We start from the raw sequence: 18,919 nt of genomic DNA, 5'->3' as shown, positions 1-18,919 counted from the left end.
TCCTGTGATGTCAATCAGTTTCACGGGAATGAATTTTCCCCCAGGGTGTATTTCAGCCCCGGGGGTTGAATTTTGCTTGTTTTTAGGGTTAAATTCTTACGTCACACCTTATGGATATGACTAATGAATATTCATGTTTATTTTGTGACGTTGTTCTAAAATTGTAGGTACCCCCGTAACTGAGTGCACCCCCTATGGTGCTTAGAACGGTTATATGCTACTAACATTCAAATCAACTTATAGAAATATCGCGGCCGGGCTGTAACTCACAATTTAAACTGCTGAGGGGAAATTGCCTATTTATTACCTTGACACCGTAACAAGGAACGTCACATGACGTAATTAAAATTTAATTTGAATAAATTAAAATAATTATTGAAAGAGAATGTATGTATTTATTCTCATATATCGATCGTATACCATAAATGATCTGTTTCACCATTATACAAAAAAGTCATGCTTTAATATTGCTAATTAATAATAATACTGTATTGTGTTCTATTGTAGTTTACATAAATACATTAGTTACACAACCCCCCTCTACAGCCTGAAAAAGGTGACGTAATTAAGACGGTATAAGTCAGTGCAATCAAAGTCTAAAACACTTATCTAAATTTATCGTAAACTTAAGCATTCAGTATTAATTGGTGACGTGTTTTGCTTGCGGTACTACCGCGATATATGTGCAACTACGAGGCATATACAATACATTGTTATAACACATAATGTGTCTTGAAGAAACAATAGGAAAATCAGTCAATGCGGTAGCTTCTGACGATGACAAGATATCTACGCAAAGTGATACTGATGGCGAATCGAACCAAGACTTTTTGTTATGGAAGCAGTGTTTGATCGCTGTATTTGTATCTTTTACCATTCTCCTGACGGTCTTTAGCAACATTGTGAACCTGCTTATCATCAAGAATAACTCGCAAATCAAAAGCACGACCAAAGTGTTTCTGACGTCAATAACGGTGGCAGATCTCTGCATTGGTATTGTATGCGAACCTTTTGGACTAGCTTCCGTGATTGCCAACGACTGGCCTGCTGGTTACCCTCTCTGCACTGTGGTCGCCTGTTTAGTTAACACGTTTTGTGCTGTGTCAATAACCTTTCTACTTTTAATAAGTTTGGACCGATACATTGCCATTACAAGACCTCTTCGATATCACACGATTTTGACGACAAGGCGCGCGAAACAGGTAACTGTCGTCTGTTGGGTGTTTTGTATATTATACATGATTGGATGTTCTTACATCTGGGGTCCGTACGTTAGCTATAGCGAAGCCGCATTTGGGTGTGTCATTAACTGGCATGCACATGGAAATACAACTGTTATTTTAATTCAAAGTATATGGATTGTTTTACTTCCGTCCTTTCTAATATTCGGCATGTATACCCGTCTTTTCTGGATTGCCTACCGACATTCTAAAGCTATATCGACTTTCAACGCTTCATGTAGGAGTATGTCCGATCACGACCACACAACATTCCTTCAGAATCTCATTTCTATCAAAGATTCCAAAGCACTACGAACGTTCGCGTATGTTTGGATAGCATTCAATGTTGCCTGGACTCCTTATGTGAGCTGTATTCTGTACATGTTGATTCAAGGACAGCGTGTGATACCAGCTGTCGAGTTTACAGTCACCTGGTTGGCACTATCAAACAGTTGGTGGAATGTTTTAATTTATTCCTCAAACGTTAGTTTTCGTCAGACGGCGACAGAGATAATTTGCCGGAAGATCAGACGACAGTCTTCCCACCATATGCCGAAAAGCAATTGTGTTTCTGCTGGACAGACTACACCAGTCTGTTCTACGACACACAGTTCAGCCTTCCGACCTGACATACCGATATGAGGCAATTCACCGTGTGCTTTTTGTCGCGGATGACGCATTATGCCTCGCAGTTGTAGATTTGTTTGCACAAGAAAAACATATTTTAGGTAGAACTAGGTTCAGCAGCCTATTTAGAAAGGCAGTCTATGGACACAACTCTCACTCATAGACGGAGGTATTCGGATAAACGTGTCAATGGATAAATACCAAAGACTTCTATCTCGTATACATTTAATGCAACATAAAGATTTCCAATAGAAATCCGTATTTTTACCGTTTTCTGGACATTTCTGCTGCCAATGTGAAAACTACGGAATCTCACAGACGGAGGTATTCAGATAAACGTTTCTAAGATAAATAACCAAGTGACAGTATATCTTCCAAAGATTCGGATTTCCGATATCATTCCAGTCTTGAAAGATTCAGAATACTTCACCTCGGAATTCCGAATCTTTCTAAACTGGACAGATGGAATAAAAAAGAATCTCTTTAATGTTCTCAGAATGGTATGTACTGTATGTAGGCTTACAACCAATGCAGCCAAAATCGATGAACAAGACAATTTCTGGGAGTATTAGATGAGACTAAAAAATCATGGTTACTACCAAAAACGAAACCCAAAACAGAAAAGGGAAGTCACAAAAACAATTACAAATTTAAAAGTATTTATATTATCATCATAATCATAGTTGTATACCTCAGAAAAATTTATTTATATTTAAGCTATAATTTGTTACATTTCAAACAAATAAGATTATTTAATACTTTGGTTAACAGCAGACATCATCAAAATCCAAGTTAAGATTAGAATACAATGCAATGATGTGCCCAAATATGGTAGTGATACACCCAAACATGGTAGTAATATGACATCATCATGTCAATATATGGACACATCACATTTTTTTGTCATATAAGGTTTGATAGTGTAGACAGAGTAGAAGAGATTTGTATTGTTGAACTATTCAAAAATTAATTAAAATGTCAAATTCATTTAACAACTCCAAGCATCTCTTGTATACTTGCTATTTTTTCTCTGGGTTTTCCTACAGCATTCCCTCGCTCCATTTCTAAATCATCTATTTTCTTCCAGTCATTAAAACTAATGCATTGTACTCCTATATAAAATAATGTATTAAACACCGTTTAAAATGTTCTATCAGCTATATAATATTATATATCTGTATTTGAAAATAAAGAATTTAATATTCAATTACCTCTTTCTTGTAAAAAGTGTCTTGTACTTTGTTTTTCTGACCTTTGACATGGTTTAAAGACCTCATTTCTTATATCTTCTAATATAACTTTGCTTGTTTCCATGGCATCATTTAGAGACGATAATATTACACCTTGTGGTCCTCTTTTCACCCACCCACTACAGTACATACCTACAGGTTAAATTAAAAAAACAATTATATTCTAAAGCCCTGTCTTCATTATCAAACTTTAAGTAGACAACAAATTAATGTGATGTGCCCATATGGACATCATGATGTCATATCACTACAATATTTGGGCACATCACACTTTTTTTTTTGTCAACTGAGTGTGATAGTGTAGACAGAGCTTAAGCTGTGAATAATAAATGTACTGTGTACTAAACAAACAAACCTCAACCTTCGGATGGGTCCTCTAGATACTTTCCACATGTGCATGATAAGAACTGGGTACAATATTAAAAAAAAGTTCCCTAGGTACTGATCATATCCTCTATTGAAAAATGAAAAGTTCATGGTAACGGATAGTCTAGGTTTGACCGTGGTTCGAATTAAAAAAAAAGATAAGTACTTTGGCACATTTGGCGTTTCATACATACTTGACAAAAATTTACACCATACAAAAATTGAAATACGGACGAGTGGACTAACATAAAAAAGGCAATATTACTGATTTGGGCAAGTCTAGGTCATAGATAGAGTATCAAGAAGAAATAAATAACAATATTACTGATTTGGGCAAGTCTAGGTCATAGAGTATAAAGAAGAAATAAATAACAATATTACTGATTTGGGTAAGTCTAGGTCATAGAGTATCAAGAAGAAATAAACAAAATGTAAACAATGTATATAAAAATGTAACCTTTAGTCACTATAAAGATCTTTAATTAAATTAAAATCTTAAGGTTTTCAACTCGTACATATTTTACCGTACAGTCTTCTTCATTTTGTACTTATTGTATGGAGTTTTAATAACCTGAGCACATTGTACTGTAGGTATGGTAGACTTATGGCATGACATACTTTCACTGTAAATGGTCAGTAATGTAAACACTCAACTGAAACTGTCAATTACATGCTGTAAGTACCAATTTAGCTTAATTGCTGCTAATAATTCCAATGTTTTGCTTTGTAAGTGATTGTGCCAAACGTTTAAGTACACAGCTTTAATGTATGTATGTGATTAGCACATGTACGGTTCACACACAGTGGCATTCCCACGCAAATCGCCATGTTTACATTACAATGATAAATTAAAAGATAGCTTGGAAGAAAATGCTAAATTAATTGGTTTGATTATAGGTGTAATTGTTGTAAGATAATCTTCAAACACAGATCGTGCATTGATAACTAGGGGTTAGATTCTAGCCCAAGAAAGCAGAAGGTACTGCACCAACAGGACAGCATAATAACAAAATAATACACATTGCTTTGTTTTTACATGATTTGAACAAATGAACTCAAAGTCGGTAGGCAAATATAATGCTCAAATTTTACTCCACTTTCTTTCAAATTTGCAATAAAAGACGGTACAGATGGTAATAACCTGATCAGTTTTGCTAATGTAGGTATGTGATGTAAAATAATGTACATTAAAAACACTTTTTATTGAATAGTAGGAGGCTCGCAGCAATAAAATCTTGGGAACAGATTTAAACGAAGGCCATTGTATACTATTCAGAAATAATGTAGACACATACATTTATTAAGCTTTGTCTACACTATCAAACTAGTTTGACAAAAAAATGTGTGACTTGCCCAAATATGGTAGTGATATGATGTCATCGTGTCCATATATAGACACATCACATTTTTTGTCTCATAAACTTTGATAATGTAGAAAGAGCTGTAAGGCACTTTCTTAATGCATATTTGAATGCCACTGAATATTCAGAAATATTATGTCAATGTCTTTTAAAGAGTGCCTTTAATCTGGATTTAATGTCAACAATTTCATAAGACCAGATAAGACCGGAAAAAGTGATTAAATAGAAATTGTAGCTTTGTTTTTTTTTTATATTGTTTTAGTTTATGTAATTAGTTTTTTCATATTTAATGTTTTATATTGGGGTGGGTCGAACTTTCCGACTTATCTGCTCTCAACCCTAGACTGAACTACTTTTTTTTATAATGTATTTATATCCAAGTCTAGTCAAGTAACTAAATTAAGTTTATCATTATGTTATTGTATATTATATGTAGTTATATTGTGGAAATAGAAATAAAAATGATAAGTGTGTAGATAATTAAAGGTCCTCTAAAATTTAATTGGAATGATTACCTTTTATGTTTGTGACACGTCCCTTATCATTTATCACAATGCCCTTCTTTGTATCAAATGGAACTGTCTTATCTATGCATGTGCTTTTGTATCCAATACTTCTCAGAACTAGACCACATGGTATATCTTCAAAGTTGCCAGTTGCGACAGCATATTCCTGCCCAATTTTACCCTTCAAATAAAAATTGTATATAGCAGTCACACACTTTGAATTTATTATCAAAACTTTTACTTTACAATCGTTTGTACAAACAAAACTAACTAATAAAGAAAACAAAACTAACAAATAAAACTAAACTGTATCACTAATGATTTTTCTATGAAAATTATGAATATGATTTAAGGTACCCACAGAAAATAAGATGAAATAGACTTCCTGTACTCTACTAAAATCCAGGATGGTGCTTCTTAATTCATCAAAGGGAATTCAGACCGAGAAATACACTACAAGTAACCCTTAATCGAAGCAAGCAAAATTGTCTGCCTTAAGCTTGGTTCATACTAGAACACAAAACAAGGAGATAAGTTGCAAAGCAAGCAAATTGATCTATCAAAAGCAATAGATTATTGGAACTGTCGCTTGTGAGTGGTCAATTTGATTACATTGCGGCTAACATCCTTGCTTTGCGTCCAAGTATGAAACAAGCTTTATCCAGCTAAACTAAAAATCAAAAGGATTTACTATACTGCAGAATTACTTCTAGTTTGTTCATTTCGAGCCTAATTCCTGCAACTTTTTTACCATCTTGTGTAGGTAGCACTTCTGTTGGACTTCGAAGAAACTCCATCCTCCAATTTTTACAAGAACCTGTCTTATCGTCCATGGGTGTAAATGCTGTGTCCACCATTAATTGAGTAAGTCGTTTTTTCGCTCGGGGAAGGTCTGAAAAAGCATTTCAGTATTATGACTAGGAACATTATTGTGTTATGAGCCCTCTATCGAGTGCTAGCTACCTCTTGGAAAACTTTCCAACAACCTCCCCGTGTTTCACTATGAGGAATATGTAAATATTGTTATAAAAAGTGTAAGATAAATATACTGTCAAATTATAGAAACAGTGCTCATATTCGGAACATGATCTCATAATCGCGTCACCAAAGCTCATTGGCGAAAGTTCCCTATTTTTATGAAAAATTTCTCTGGCGGGATAAATATATACATACCTGCAACCATGTCTTTTATATGTTCAAAATCTTTTTGATGTAGTATCGCGTTACATTCAGGCAGCTTCACCATCTCGCGTAATTCTTTAATTGTACACGCTATTTGTAGAGGTCCTCGTCGACCAATCAAATACACATGTTTTATTTTACTCTCTGCAATTCGTTCTAATGAATATTGCGTAATGTCAGTTTTCTGTGGAATATAATGAACATGACTATGATGATACTGCCTGTATATGCCATTAATTCTATAGTGGACACTGCTAGCAAAATTGTCCAGACATTGTACTGCACTGTTGTATGACAAGAGAACACAACAATGTATCAACGTAAAGTGTTGTATTGCGTAATCACAAGTGGGAACCAACGACGCAGCAGTGCTGCAAACATCGCAACAGGAAATCACACAATGAAGCAAGGCAAGAACACTGGAAAACACACAATGAAGCAAGGCAAGAACACTGGAAAACACACAATCAAGCAAGGCAAGAACACTGGAAATCACACAATGAAGCAAGGCAAGAACACTGGAAAACACACAATGAAGCAAGGCAAGAACACTGGAAAACACACAATGAAGCAAGGCAAGAACACTGGAAAACACACAATGAAGCAAGGCAAGAACACTGGAAAACACACAATGAAGCAAGGCAAGAACACTGGAAAACACACAATGAAGCAAGGCAAGAACACTGGAAAACACACAATGAAGCAAGACAAGAACACTGGAAAACACACAATGAAGCAAGGCAAGAACACTGGAAAACACACAATGAAGCAAGGCAAGAACACTGGAAAACACACAATGAAGCAAGGCAAGAACACTGGAAATCACACAATACAGCACGTACCAGGTTGAGTCTATGGAAACGTTGACGAGCAATTATTATTGGAAGGGCATTTTCTTACATTGCATAGCTAGTGGGAAACATGCTTAATGCAGCTCAGCTAATTGTGTAGCACATAAAATTGGCGAGAATAAAGATTGATCATTTATACCTACCTTTAGTATATCTATAGGGGTTAATAGCATCCTGGCAACATCTAACGCTACGTTTCCTTGACCAATTATAACAGCTGTATCACAATCAAGACTTGGATTGAGCTAAAAGAAAAAGTATCACTGTAATGTACTATTCTATACTAGATTGTGAATCAACATTTTTGTTGTCACATAAAATTGGATAGTGTAGACAGAGCTTTAGAGGGTGAACAATGCAATATCAGCAATACCTGTCTGTCTTCTGGTAACCCATTGTACCAGCCTACAAAAGCCCGAGCAGACAACACACCATCAAGATGCTCTCCTGGTATTCCTAACTCCTTATCAGCTTCAGCTCCGTAGCTCTATTAAAATAGAAAATGGTGTTAGAAATGTAAAATCAATTCCTTTATTTATCTCACTTTCATAAAAACATCCTTGGTTCTTAAAAATTTAGAATCAGATAATAGCACAAATGATGATGAAGATGTCTACACACTAATTTGATAGTGTAGACAGAGCTGAATGTGTACATACCAGGACAACGACATCATACATCTGTCGCAACTCCTCCACAGTTACATCTTTCCCGACATTTACATTGCCATGAAAGTGTAAACGACCGCCTTCTGCTAAAGTGCTAAACTGGTTAATCACATTCTGAAATCATGGATCAAATATAAAATGTGTTATCAAAGCTGGAGATTCAGTACTGGTAACAAATTTGTATAGATTTAAAAAATGTGTGAATTTGCATGGGATGATGAAATACACAGTAATACGGTAAATTAAAGAAATAGTAAAATAAGTATATTGAAATTGCTATAGAAGCTGTTTACCAACAAAATAATGAAAATTATCTTTTGATGAAAAAAATATATATGTTATGTTTGAGGCTTTTAAATGTATATAATGCTGTCAGTTTTTTTAAACCAATTTTATGTTTATAATGTTATATGTTGCATTTGTATTCGAATATATCACATTCAGTTATACTTTTACTTCAGGATGATCTGGAGCCACTCCGTATCTCACAAGACCAAATGGAACTGGCAGGCGCTCAAGCATGTCTATTGTCAAATCCTTGTGGCCCTGAAATACAAATATAATGATTTATAATTGATACAGTGCATTATAATAAAGAAACATAGAAGAAATTTAACTAAATCATTGTAGAAGTATATCTTTTAGAGGCTTTAACAATGAATTACTTTAATTAGGCTCTGGGCGGTGTAGAATCCTGCTGGACCACTGCCAACGATGCATATCTTTGGCTTACTGTTACTACTGCACAAAGCTCTCTGAAAAGTTCCCAAGATATCTGAAAGTATTAATTAATTACAATAATCACTATAGAATGCTGAATTATTTGGACATTGTAGTCAGCATGTGTAAGGTATACATATACACATACAGTATGAACCAATTGCTTACTGTTACATCTGAAGGGCAACTAAATGCGTGCAAGAGCAAGATGGCACTCTCAATTCGTATGTAATTTTATCTCACCCTTTTACATAGCAATATATTTTCATGAAACTCACATCGATTAGATGTTGAATTCTGCAAACACGCTGATTTTTTTAACATTCGCAAAACCAACAATTTTGACATTATTTGAAACTGTTCGATAACTGCAAAATAAAAAAATCACATCAATCAAGAAATATTAGGCCTAGGCCCTAGTAGGCCTCCTTAGCCTTAGTCTCCTATATATAGGCCCAAGCCTATCCCTAATCTATTGTTAATGTAGGCCTACCTATAAAATAAAATATGTAAAATTAAAAGTCCTACAACTTACAAACACTTCATTTTAATTGCTTGGTGTTCGAAAGTACTACTACAAACAAGGCCATATAGATGGCTGCAGTCGCGTGCTCATTAGTGTTTACCGACCGACGGACCAACCTACCAACTGACCGAAATTACTGAACATGTTTAAAAATGTTGAAATGTTTAAAAACATTTATATTTTTTTAATTTACACGTGCGTAGCCTGTCACTTTTGACGTGCTCGTATAACGTAATTTCGAGTTGAAAAGTAAGTCAAGAAAACAGAAATCGGGCAAAAAGAGTGCGCAATAACATTTAACGCGCAGTGCGCGCGCAAAAATATGCGCACTCATGGCAATTTTGTAAAAGCTTAAAATTGCCTGAAACGTACTCTTATTTCATCGAAAATAAATTTTGAAAATTTTAACCGCGCGTACGCATGCGTTACATGCGCTACGCACGTAATTGTATTGCCATATGATGATTTATGCCCTGAAATTTATGAGTACCAAATTTCATTTAATTGTGATTCATGGTTGTGAAGATATGATTACAAACGTGATTTCGTTAAATCGTGCGTAGACCGCGTAATTTTTCATTGCGCACCGTGAAAACATAACCACATCGATTCCTGGCCATAACGAATATACTGTGAAAAATTGACTTAGCTGGATTAAACTGATATATCAAGATAAGGTCAGAAAGCGATAAAACGCATAGTGATACCGGACCGACAGACAGACAGACCGACCGACATAGTGAACTATAGAGTCGCGTCCACGCGACTAAAAACCCTAATCAATCATCTAATACCTGCTAGGCCTAGTATTTAGGCTAGAGGGCAGCAGGCACAAAGTTAGGCCAGAAAAAGCAGCACCGCCGCCGACAGTGCGAGGAGACTTTGAAACTCCTGCCTGGAGAGACCGGCCTAGGTTTTTTTATATGGATCTCCCTTACAATATGATGAGGGTAAAAACATTTCAACGTAATGGGTGTACTTACGAAAACTAATAAGACGTATATTTATTGAATCTAGCCCAGTAGGCCTAATCTAACTTTTGAGGAATTGCGACCCTCATTTCAGAAAAAAATAAACAAACGACGGAAGCGGCGTTGGTGGAAAAACTGGAAATACATTGGATGGATCCGTTTCAAAGTTTGGCAGTTCCAAATAAGAAATCTGATTGGTCAAAAAGATTTTACTTACCTCTCCAATAGATCTTATTTTCGTGATTATTCAACCGCATCGCTCATAACAAACAACAAACCGGCACTGATTCAGCTACGGTTTGAGCTTTTTGGTAACATTTTAAATGTATACTGTATAATGATTATAAATGTCATAAGGTAACGTTTGGTCTTATGGTTGTCGATGGTCGCTGGATAATTAGCCATAGTGTACAAACCTAACCACAATAGCAATCAGTCAATAGCTTTCTTTATAAAATATTCTTTTATTTAAAAAAAACACATTAGATCTTGGTTTTTAAAAATACAAATCATGGAATGGATTGAAATTAATTTACGTATGTCCAACATTAGACTTGCCCGAGTCTGTATGGTTGTTTTCCCCATCTAGTTTTTTGTATATTTTTACTTGTCCTGCCATTGCTGTTCAGATAGAATGCTTCTTCAACACTTTTCTTTTGATTATTATTGTTAGTCTAATCAACAGTGTGACATTTTTTCATAGAATCAATTTACATTGGAATGCATATTTTCAATTCTGTATAAAAATGTCACGAAAATGTCCAAAAAATTATTTTAATTTGGTGATGTTACATAATATATACATAAAATATTTGTTTTAAATTACTGATTATATACTGTACTTTCTTCTATAAACTTTTACGTATTTATATATACAAATAGTTAGGCCTATATACTATGAATATGGTTTAACATTTCTATTGTTTAATATTCAATATAACAATACTGTATAATATAACATTTGCAACCAAGAAAACAAAACAAAAATTGAAATTTGGAAACATTAATTCTCTTCCGTAACTATTCCTATCGCATAGCAAAACACTACAAAAAATTATACAATTATAATGGACTCCTGTCTATACCCAGTAAAATACTGTAGAGTATTCTACACACTTTAAATACTCAGTATTTACGTAATATGTTAAGCAGAACGTATGTTTTACATACAGTATGGCAGCTAAGATAAAACAAAAGTCAAACTCTGTATACATGAATGCAAAATTATTAATAAGCTGGATAAGCATAAACTGTTTACAACAATAAATAAAATTTGGTACTTGAATGTGAAATGAAAACAAAATCAAGTTACATAAAATGAAAAAAAAAAACAACAAAAAACTATTTAAAAATACTCGAAATATCTGTGTGTTGTATGTGCTTTTGTCAAATGGAATGGCAATGTATATTTTCAAGCTGATTTAATATCATTTTTTACTTGCAGATTAGCTTCATTAACATTTATATACAGTAGGTAATTCGACCACTTGTTTTTACAGATTCAAAGCTAGTGTGAACTAAGCCAAGATGTAGAGAAGTCTACCACCAGGCTAGTGCTACTAGTGTTTCCATTATTCCTCGGTTAAAATGGTCAGAATATCTTCCCGGCCTGTTTCTCGAGCAATGTTCTCAAGTTCCTGAATGTTACAGATCCGTTGTGGAGAACGAGTGCATTCCCAATGGTAGATCACGATTTCTGTCCATGACTTGGAAAGGCTAGGTGCCAGAGTATCTACCACATCTATGTCCATAGCATTGAACCCTTAAATTAAACAAAAAACATTCAATGACAAAAAACAGAGCTGCAATGTTCTCATTTTGCTCAGCTAGTTTTGGATTTGTATTTCCCATTTAAAAATTAATAGATAATTAATTACAATCTGACAATTAGTAAAGAGATTTAAAGTGACATACCAATAGATTCAGCTAGGTCCTTCCACCATCCAGTGGCATCACTTCGAGTATTTAAATTTGTACGTTTACCCGGAGATATACCTAGCGAATCCCTGAAACAATGTTTCTTTGCACGAATTGCTTCTATAGTTTCTCCGATCTGAAATAAAGAGGAAGTTTAGTTTGCATGACTGGTAATCTAGTAAAATTTAATACCAGATTCACAAGAACAGTTAATGTAACAAACAATACATTTATGTGGGCTACACATGACTAGCAGGAATTCTTTTATACGCATCCCACAGTGAGTAACTCGCCAATTACAGGATGGATAAACTATTTAATCATTTATCGTGCTTTATTTATCTCGTTTGAGGCTTAGGGAGTGGAGTTGAAATAGTTGTAAGTTACAACTCAGCCACTAGTTCTGGATTGAACCCAGACCTTGGGATTGGAAGGCAAGCATGTTAACTACTAAGCTACAGCTCCACCACCATGCATATCCATGTTAAAATTAATGTTACCAGGCATGGCTAAGTCATGTAAAGAATGTGGACTTCATATTAAGTATAGTAGAACCTATATGAGACTGGCACTTTGTTGGGTTTTGAAGGTGTTCCCTAACCATTTTACTGTACTGGAAAAGTGACCAAGAATTGAGAATTATGAAATCAAAACTCACCGTCTCGGATTTAAAATGTCGAATATGATCTCTGTTGAAAAAATAATGTAAAAAAAATAAATTATTATTCAGTATCTTTATGTATCTTCCTTTAAGGTATTTAGTTGATCATCTGCTGTTATTTGTAGAGGTTACGTTTGCATTATCTGATACAGTAAGCTCTCCCAAACCCTCTGAAAGCCACAGTTTTGGAAAACCAGACCAATCCATCCGATTCAATGTACTATACTGGTATACAGGCAATGTTGCATTTGGGCTTATGGCATCACATGTGATACATATGTTACAAAACTGTATTACAGAATTTGTCTGTGGTACTCGGCAACTTATAGACACAAGAATCAGCTAGCCAGGCCAGCCCTATGCATATATAATAAAATGCATTCTAAAAACCAAAATACTTAGTTAGGATTAAAAGCAGCAGACAAAAAGTTAGGCCAGAAAAAGCAGCACCGCCGCCGACAGAGAGAGGAGACTCTTCTGCCTGGAGAGACCGGCCTAGGTTTTTTTATATGGATCTCCCTCAGTTTGGATTAAAAGTTTGCAATTAATAGACTTGACTGTATGTAATTACTTCATTGGTAGAGCAGGTGGCCTTTGCTGGCGAGGTGAAAGCTTAGCAGCTTGTACAGCATTTTGATAGCTGGCTTGTTCCTCAGTGTCTGCATCTACTCCGTCCCGAATGAATTCAGCTTTTGTCTCATCTAATTTCACCGTTTTATTACCTTCATTTGGTTTGCTTTCAGTATCTAACAGCAAATAAAAAAGAACACAAACATTTTGTGGTATTACATCAAACTCTACAGAAACATATCTAACATGCCATCATAACATTACTGAAACTGTGGAGAATATGGCACTCTCTATAATTAGGATTTATTTATATTTTACCTATTATTACATCAGGATATCTTGTATGAGGGCTTGATGATACAGGTCTGGAGCTGGTCTGGAATTCATCCTCGCCATCAACTATTCATTAAAAGGAACAAATGTTAGCCTATGAATTGATGAACAAATAATTCTACTGCACGTCCAGTTAGCCACATACTGTAAGATAACATTACACCCTTACCTTTAGTGGCTACATCTGGAATCATGGTACCTGATGATACCTCTTTCCCTTATGAAATTAAAAATAATATCATATTAAATCTTAACAATTGTTAAAAAATGAATTGTTAAAAAATCCATACCATTATTTAACTACTAAAACTTAAAGATATATATGTCCCCGTTTTTAAAAGTGAAAACAGTTTTTTTATTTTTTTATATGGAAGTGATTAACTTTATTAAAACTGCAAAGTCTTTTTTTGTTATTAATCTTAATTTTTCAGATGGGGGACAATACATCTTTAAGTTTTCGTACAAATTAATGTGTGGGTATTGGCATGATCACTAATAGCAATTAAAGTGTCAACGTTGTCTTAAAGAGCCCATAAGGTATATGCATGGAGGAATAGTCTGCTAAGAGAGGCGAGGCAAGGTTTAAAATTCTGTAATTTGTTATTATGGGCTAGTTAGTCATCAATATTAATGCAAAGGTTTATATTTGCATCAATTATAAATTTTAAATCCGGGGGAGCTACCCTTTAAGAGAAGGCATGCTACCTGGTGTGTGTTCCAAATATTGATCTTTCTCAACATCTTCAGTTTCTTTAGTGACTTTTCTTTGGCGATCAATTGCCTCTTTAATATGACTCAGGTGATTTGAATTGCTGGGTTTTATTTGGTAGTAACCTAAAATAAAAAATATACTACTATTTATCATTGTATTTGTAAACTAAGAATAAAATATAAATAATGTTTTAATTATAGTAAGTATAAGATAAGATAACTTTTTTGTACTGTAGTTTAGGATATTTTTATGCTGCAAGTAGTTTTGTAATTTTATATGTACTTTTTATCAGTTCTTTGTTATAGGACCAGCACCCAAGTTGAAATAAGCTTTTAACTTTTCTTGGCATTCCTTGTAATCAAGGCATGTTTATCTGCGCAATTGTTTTTCTATTTTTATGTCGTATTTGTTTTTTAACCTTGATTACCAAATAAAAAAATTCTAAATTCTAATTGTTAGACTACCGTATTGAAAAAACAAATAAAAAACAATCATTGCATTGCACACACAAACCAAAGAAAGTTTAAATAATATAAACTTATTTCCATTTGGGTCCATAACAATTAGGAACAAGACAATATAACAATAACCATTTAAAAACTGCACGATCATTGTCACACATGAGAATAATAACAACAAAATAACACAAATACATTAAATGTTGTTGGTACTAAAGATGAACTTTCAATTTGGTTTTAAATGTGTGTCTTTGGTTTTAAATTTGTGTACACTAAACAAGTTACATAAATATTTTATGTTGAACTTTTATAATTACAGTGCACTATAATAATATGGAGAAATCTTAACTTATTTCTCCATGAGATAGATAACCAACTCTGCTCAATAAACAATTATTGTGTCAAATTTGTAATGAATATATAATATAAGTAATAATGATATAAAAAATGTTCCAAATTATGTTTTATATTCTTGTCTAATTCTTTTGTAATTAATATTCAAGTGTGATAATAAGGATTATTTTTTGAAGGGCATGCATTTATATTAATTCTAAAAAGAACGTTACATTTATTATAGCAGGTACCATCTATTGAATGACATGAATTCACGTTGTGAGGTAATTTCTCGCATGATCGCAATCAAAAACGGTACTGGGTTTGGTCGTTCCTGCTCCCACGACCTTACGACCATGACTCAAAAAAGTTCAGATTTTGATATATTAAACTCTAGACACACCCTGGTTGATAGCTACTAATGTGTCAAATTTGTAATAACTAAGTAATAATTATATCAAAAATGTTCCAAAATAATTAGTATTCAAGTGTGACGATACGGATTATTTTGAAGGGCATAACTCTTTAGAAGCTTAACCATGCTTATCTCTGATGTTATTTTAAACCATGTGAAGATTACAGAGCACTATACTGTACAGAACATTTTCTTAAAATTGTAAAATTATATTTGAACATGTCTGGTTTTCAAAATTCTTATATTACCGTGATATCCTCTGGTATAAATCCCACCCTCCTACAGTAGAACACGAAATTGGGCCGACTTTGGGGGTGGGACTATACCCGGGGAAAGTTTGGTTCAGGAAAAAAGTGATTAGTAAGCATTTCTTGTAAAAACTCATCTAACTGGCTAGACCTACATCCAGACCAAAAGTCAATACTGGGGCTATACCTGGGATATGCCTGTTTATGAAATCAGACATAAAGTAGTGGGTGGGATTAGACCCTAAATGGGATTATACTTTATACAATTGTAATTACTGTATACGGCCGAGTGTATTTTATTTTTTTATTTTATTTTATTCAATTTCCAGGTAACATACACAAATCATAAACAAGGCACGGCATCATTCAACAAAACAGAACAAAGTACTATCAGCACCTGCGGGTAACCAAAAGTGGATCAGTTCAAAAGAACTGCACTGTCGAGTGGCTTTCCCAACTAATAGTACGAAAAACGCAAAAGACATAAAAACACAGTGATAGTCTAAATGAATTCGATATCAGTAATACATTTTTTCAAATCCCTTCTAAACCCCTCAAAGTTAAACAGGACTTTGTTACGAACTTCATGCGGGATACATTCCCATATTCGAGGAAAATTAACAAACAGGGAGTATTTAAATGCATTAGTTCTAGCATACATGTGTTTAAAGGTGAGCGACTCTGGATACCGAGAATTAATTGTAAGGTATTCAAATATATCAAAATCAATTAAATTATGCAAACACTTAACTACAAAAATTATACTATGAAATTTCATTCTTTGAACCATATCTGGTAAATTTAGTATCTTAAGCCTGTCAGTGAAATCGCCTTCAACACACAATTTAGTAACCCGTCTTAATGACTTGTTAATAGCTATATTATGTTGTTTTTGATGTGGATCCCACACAGGAGCACCATATTCAATAACAGGTCGACATAGTGCATTAAAAAGTCGTAGTAAAATTTCGGTGTCATTGAAACCTACAAACCGTTTGATAAACCCAAGCATTCTCATTGATTTCATCGATACATCATTAACGTGAGCAGACCATGTTAAATCACGTGAGAAGTTAATACCAAGATATTTATGGGAATTAACAGCTTCAAGGGGATTGGATTCGATTGTATAAATAAAATGAGGGATATAATTACGTTTCCTAGTTATGTGCATGACTTTACACTTCTTTGCATTTAATTTCATTTTATTATCCTCACACCATTTGGAAATTTTACAAAGATCCTGTTGTAAGGTAAGTGCATCATGACGACTGAATACAGGTTTATAAATTACTGTGTCATCTGCATACTGCTTCATAACAGAAGAGGTATTTAGAAGTAGGTCATAAACAAAGAGATTAAATAGAAGCGGGCCTAACACTGATCCCTGAGGAACACCCGAGCCCACTCTATCCCAATCAGAATGCTCCTTATTAAGAACAACACGTTGGAATCTGTCACTGAGAAAGGAGTGAAGACACTTTAGGAGAGGTCCACATACTCCCATGTTGTGCAGTTTCTTGATTACTAAATCATGGGGAACACGGTCAAAGGCCTTCTCCCAATCAAGGAATATTGCATCAATTACAGGAGGTTGTCTAACATCCATTGTTTGTGACCAATCATGATATAACGCTGAGGCCTGTGTAACACACGATCTACCTGGATAAAACCCGTGTTGCGTGGGACTTATAAATCCAAAAAATTGAAGATGAAAAAGAATGTTATCTGCTATAATACGTTCAAAAACCTTACCTATAATAGAACATAGCGATATGGGTCGATAATTATTAACATCGTTACGATTACCGGACTTAAAAATAGGAGTGACATTCGCGAGTTTCCAATCTTTTGGTACAAAGCCATCCGTTAAGAACTTGTTAAACATTTTGCACAACACTGGGGCAATAATTGGAGCTGACATGGATAACATTTTAGGTGTAATCCCGTCTGGTCCAGGGGATTTGTTGGGTTTCAATGACAATAGAGCCTCGAAAATAGTTTTTTCAGTAATATTAATGTTATTAAGGGGAACAATATCTGGGTGAACACAATTACAGATCTCATGGTTAACATTGAAATTACGATTAGGTTCGTTAAAGTTTGACGCAAAGAATGTGGAAAATGCATTTACCGCATCGATATCGGAAACCAAGGGTATACCATTAAAAACAAAGTTTTTGACTTGTCCAGTCTTACGCCTTGTCTTAACATAACTAAAAAAACGTTTGGAGTCACCATTTACACAGGCGACACTTAATTTCCTAATATATTGTAAATGAGCTTTTTTTGTTAGGTTTCTTAATTTATTACTAAACTTTCTATATTTGTCCATCTTATTTGGGTTATGAGGATGACGATGAGCCTCTTTTAGCATTCGTTTCTTTTTACGAGCCATGGTAACCATTTCTTGAGTTATCCAAGCTGGCCTGTTTCTTTTTTTACTTTTGACTTTAGGGATACAATCGTTGATAGTGGCGAGAAAGAGGTCTTTAAAATTTTCCCACATTTCCTCACAGTCTGATTGTTCCAGGCACAGTCCCCAAGGAACCGCCCCCAACGTTGTAAAAAGATCGTCATGGTCACATTTACTATATTGATAATAATATCTATCTACAGGTTTAACTTTACTGTATCTAGCGTTAATATTAAAATAAACCCCAAGGTGGTCACTTGTACTGAGACCGGGATGACTTCTGAAATTACATACAATGTCAGGGTTATTGCACAAGACCAGATCAATAATGCTACTTTTGGTGTTAGATACACGAGTAAAAAAATCAACAAATTGTATAGTATCAAGTGGAGCAATAATTTCTTTAAATTTCTTATAAACTAAGGGACTATCAACACCGTAATCATAATTAAAATCACCAGTTAAAATTACACCACAGTACTTATGTAAAATAGAAAGGATAAAATCAACGACATCGTGGAATTGATTGAGCCAATCGTCATTTGAACTCGGTGGCCTATAAACAGCACATATTAAAACGTTAAAATTGTTATTTACAGTTATTTCAA

The 18,919-nt window shown here is 34.3% G+C and overlaps 2 protein-coding genes across 2 annotated transcripts; one reads left to right on the top strand and one right to left on the bottom strand.

The window, feature by feature from the left end:
• The first annotated feature begins 725 nt into the window (after nucleotides 1–725).
• LOC140042878 (histamine H2 receptor-like) lies at nucleotides 726–1,862 on the top strand. The gene has a single exon (XM_072087727.1). The coding sequence runs from the start codon at nucleotides 726–728 to the stop codon at nucleotides 1,860–1,862; it is 1,137 nt and encodes a 378-aa protein (XP_071943828.1).
• Nucleotides 1,863–2,489: 627 nt separating this feature from the next.
• LOC140062284 (NADPH:adrenodoxin oxidoreductase, mitochondrial-like) lies at nucleotides 2,490–10,378 on the bottom strand. The gene is made up of 12 exons (XM_072108432.1): nucleotides 10,261–10,378; nucleotides 9,030–9,119; nucleotides 8,697–8,806; nucleotides 8,482–8,577; nucleotides 8,023–8,145; nucleotides 7,737–7,850; nucleotides 7,507–7,608; nucleotides 6,504–6,696; nucleotides 6,038–6,222; nucleotides 5,340–5,511; nucleotides 3,059–3,229; nucleotides 2,490–2,959 (listed from the first exon to the last, which is right to left on the bottom strand). The coding sequence occupies exons 2-12, from the start codon at nucleotides 9,097–9,099 to the stop codon at nucleotides 2,832–2,834; spliced, it is 1,464 nt and encodes a 487-aa protein (XP_071964533.1). The 5' UTR covers nucleotides 9,100–9,119; nucleotides 10,261–10,378; the 3' UTR covers nucleotides 2,490–2,831.
• Between the last annotated feature and the right edge of the window lie 8,541 nt (nucleotides 10,379–18,919).

This window comes from Antedon mediterranea, chromosome 1 (assembly GCF_964355755.1).
Source record: "Antedon mediterranea chromosome 1, ecAntMedi1.1, whole genome shotgun sequence".
NCBI lineage: Eukaryota > Metazoa > Echinodermata > Crinoidea > Comatulida > Antedonidae > Antedon > Antedon mediterranea.
This window is presented reverse-complemented; position numbering and strand designations above follow the sequence as displayed.